General features: G+C 44.8%; 1 protein-coding gene across 2 annotated transcripts in view; it reads left to right on the top strand.

Moving 5' to 3' along the window:
- The window catches only part of LOC119594415 (glutathione peroxidase 2-like), a 44,173-nt gene that overhangs the window by 42,484 nt on the left and 1,408 nt on the right, over positions 1-281 (top strand). For both annotated transcript variants that reach the window (XM_037943477.1, XM_037943476.1), the window contains one exon: positions 133-281. In XM_037943477.1, coding sequence (XP_037799405.1) covers positions 133-281 — 149 coding nt within the window. The remainder of the gene's footprint in view (positions 1-132) is intronic.

Raw genomic sequence — 281 nt, 5'->3', positions numbered from 1 at the left:
GCGGATTGAGTAACCTCCCATTTATAAATTTCTCTCCTCATTCATTATACACTTTTTTCCAGCAAAACAAACACATACGCAACATATTTACAACAGATGAAAGTAACCCTCTTTCTGTTTTCTCTCCGCCAGTACCTGAAAGAACGACTGCCGCTGCCAGCTGACGACAGTGTGAGTTTTATGTCAGACCCAAAGTGCATCATTTGGACGCCTGTCTGCCGCTCTGACATCGCTTGGAACTTCGAGAAATTCCTCATCGGCAAGGATGGACAGCCCTTCAA

This window comes from Penaeus monodon, chromosome 33 (assembly GCF_015228065.2).
Source record: "Penaeus monodon isolate SGIC_2016 chromosome 33, NSTDA_Pmon_1, whole genome shotgun sequence".
NCBI lineage: Eukaryota > Metazoa > Arthropoda > Malacostraca > Decapoda > Penaeidae > Penaeus > Penaeus monodon.
Note: the sequence above shows the minus strand (reverse complement) of the source record. Positions and strands in the feature narration are given on the sequence as shown.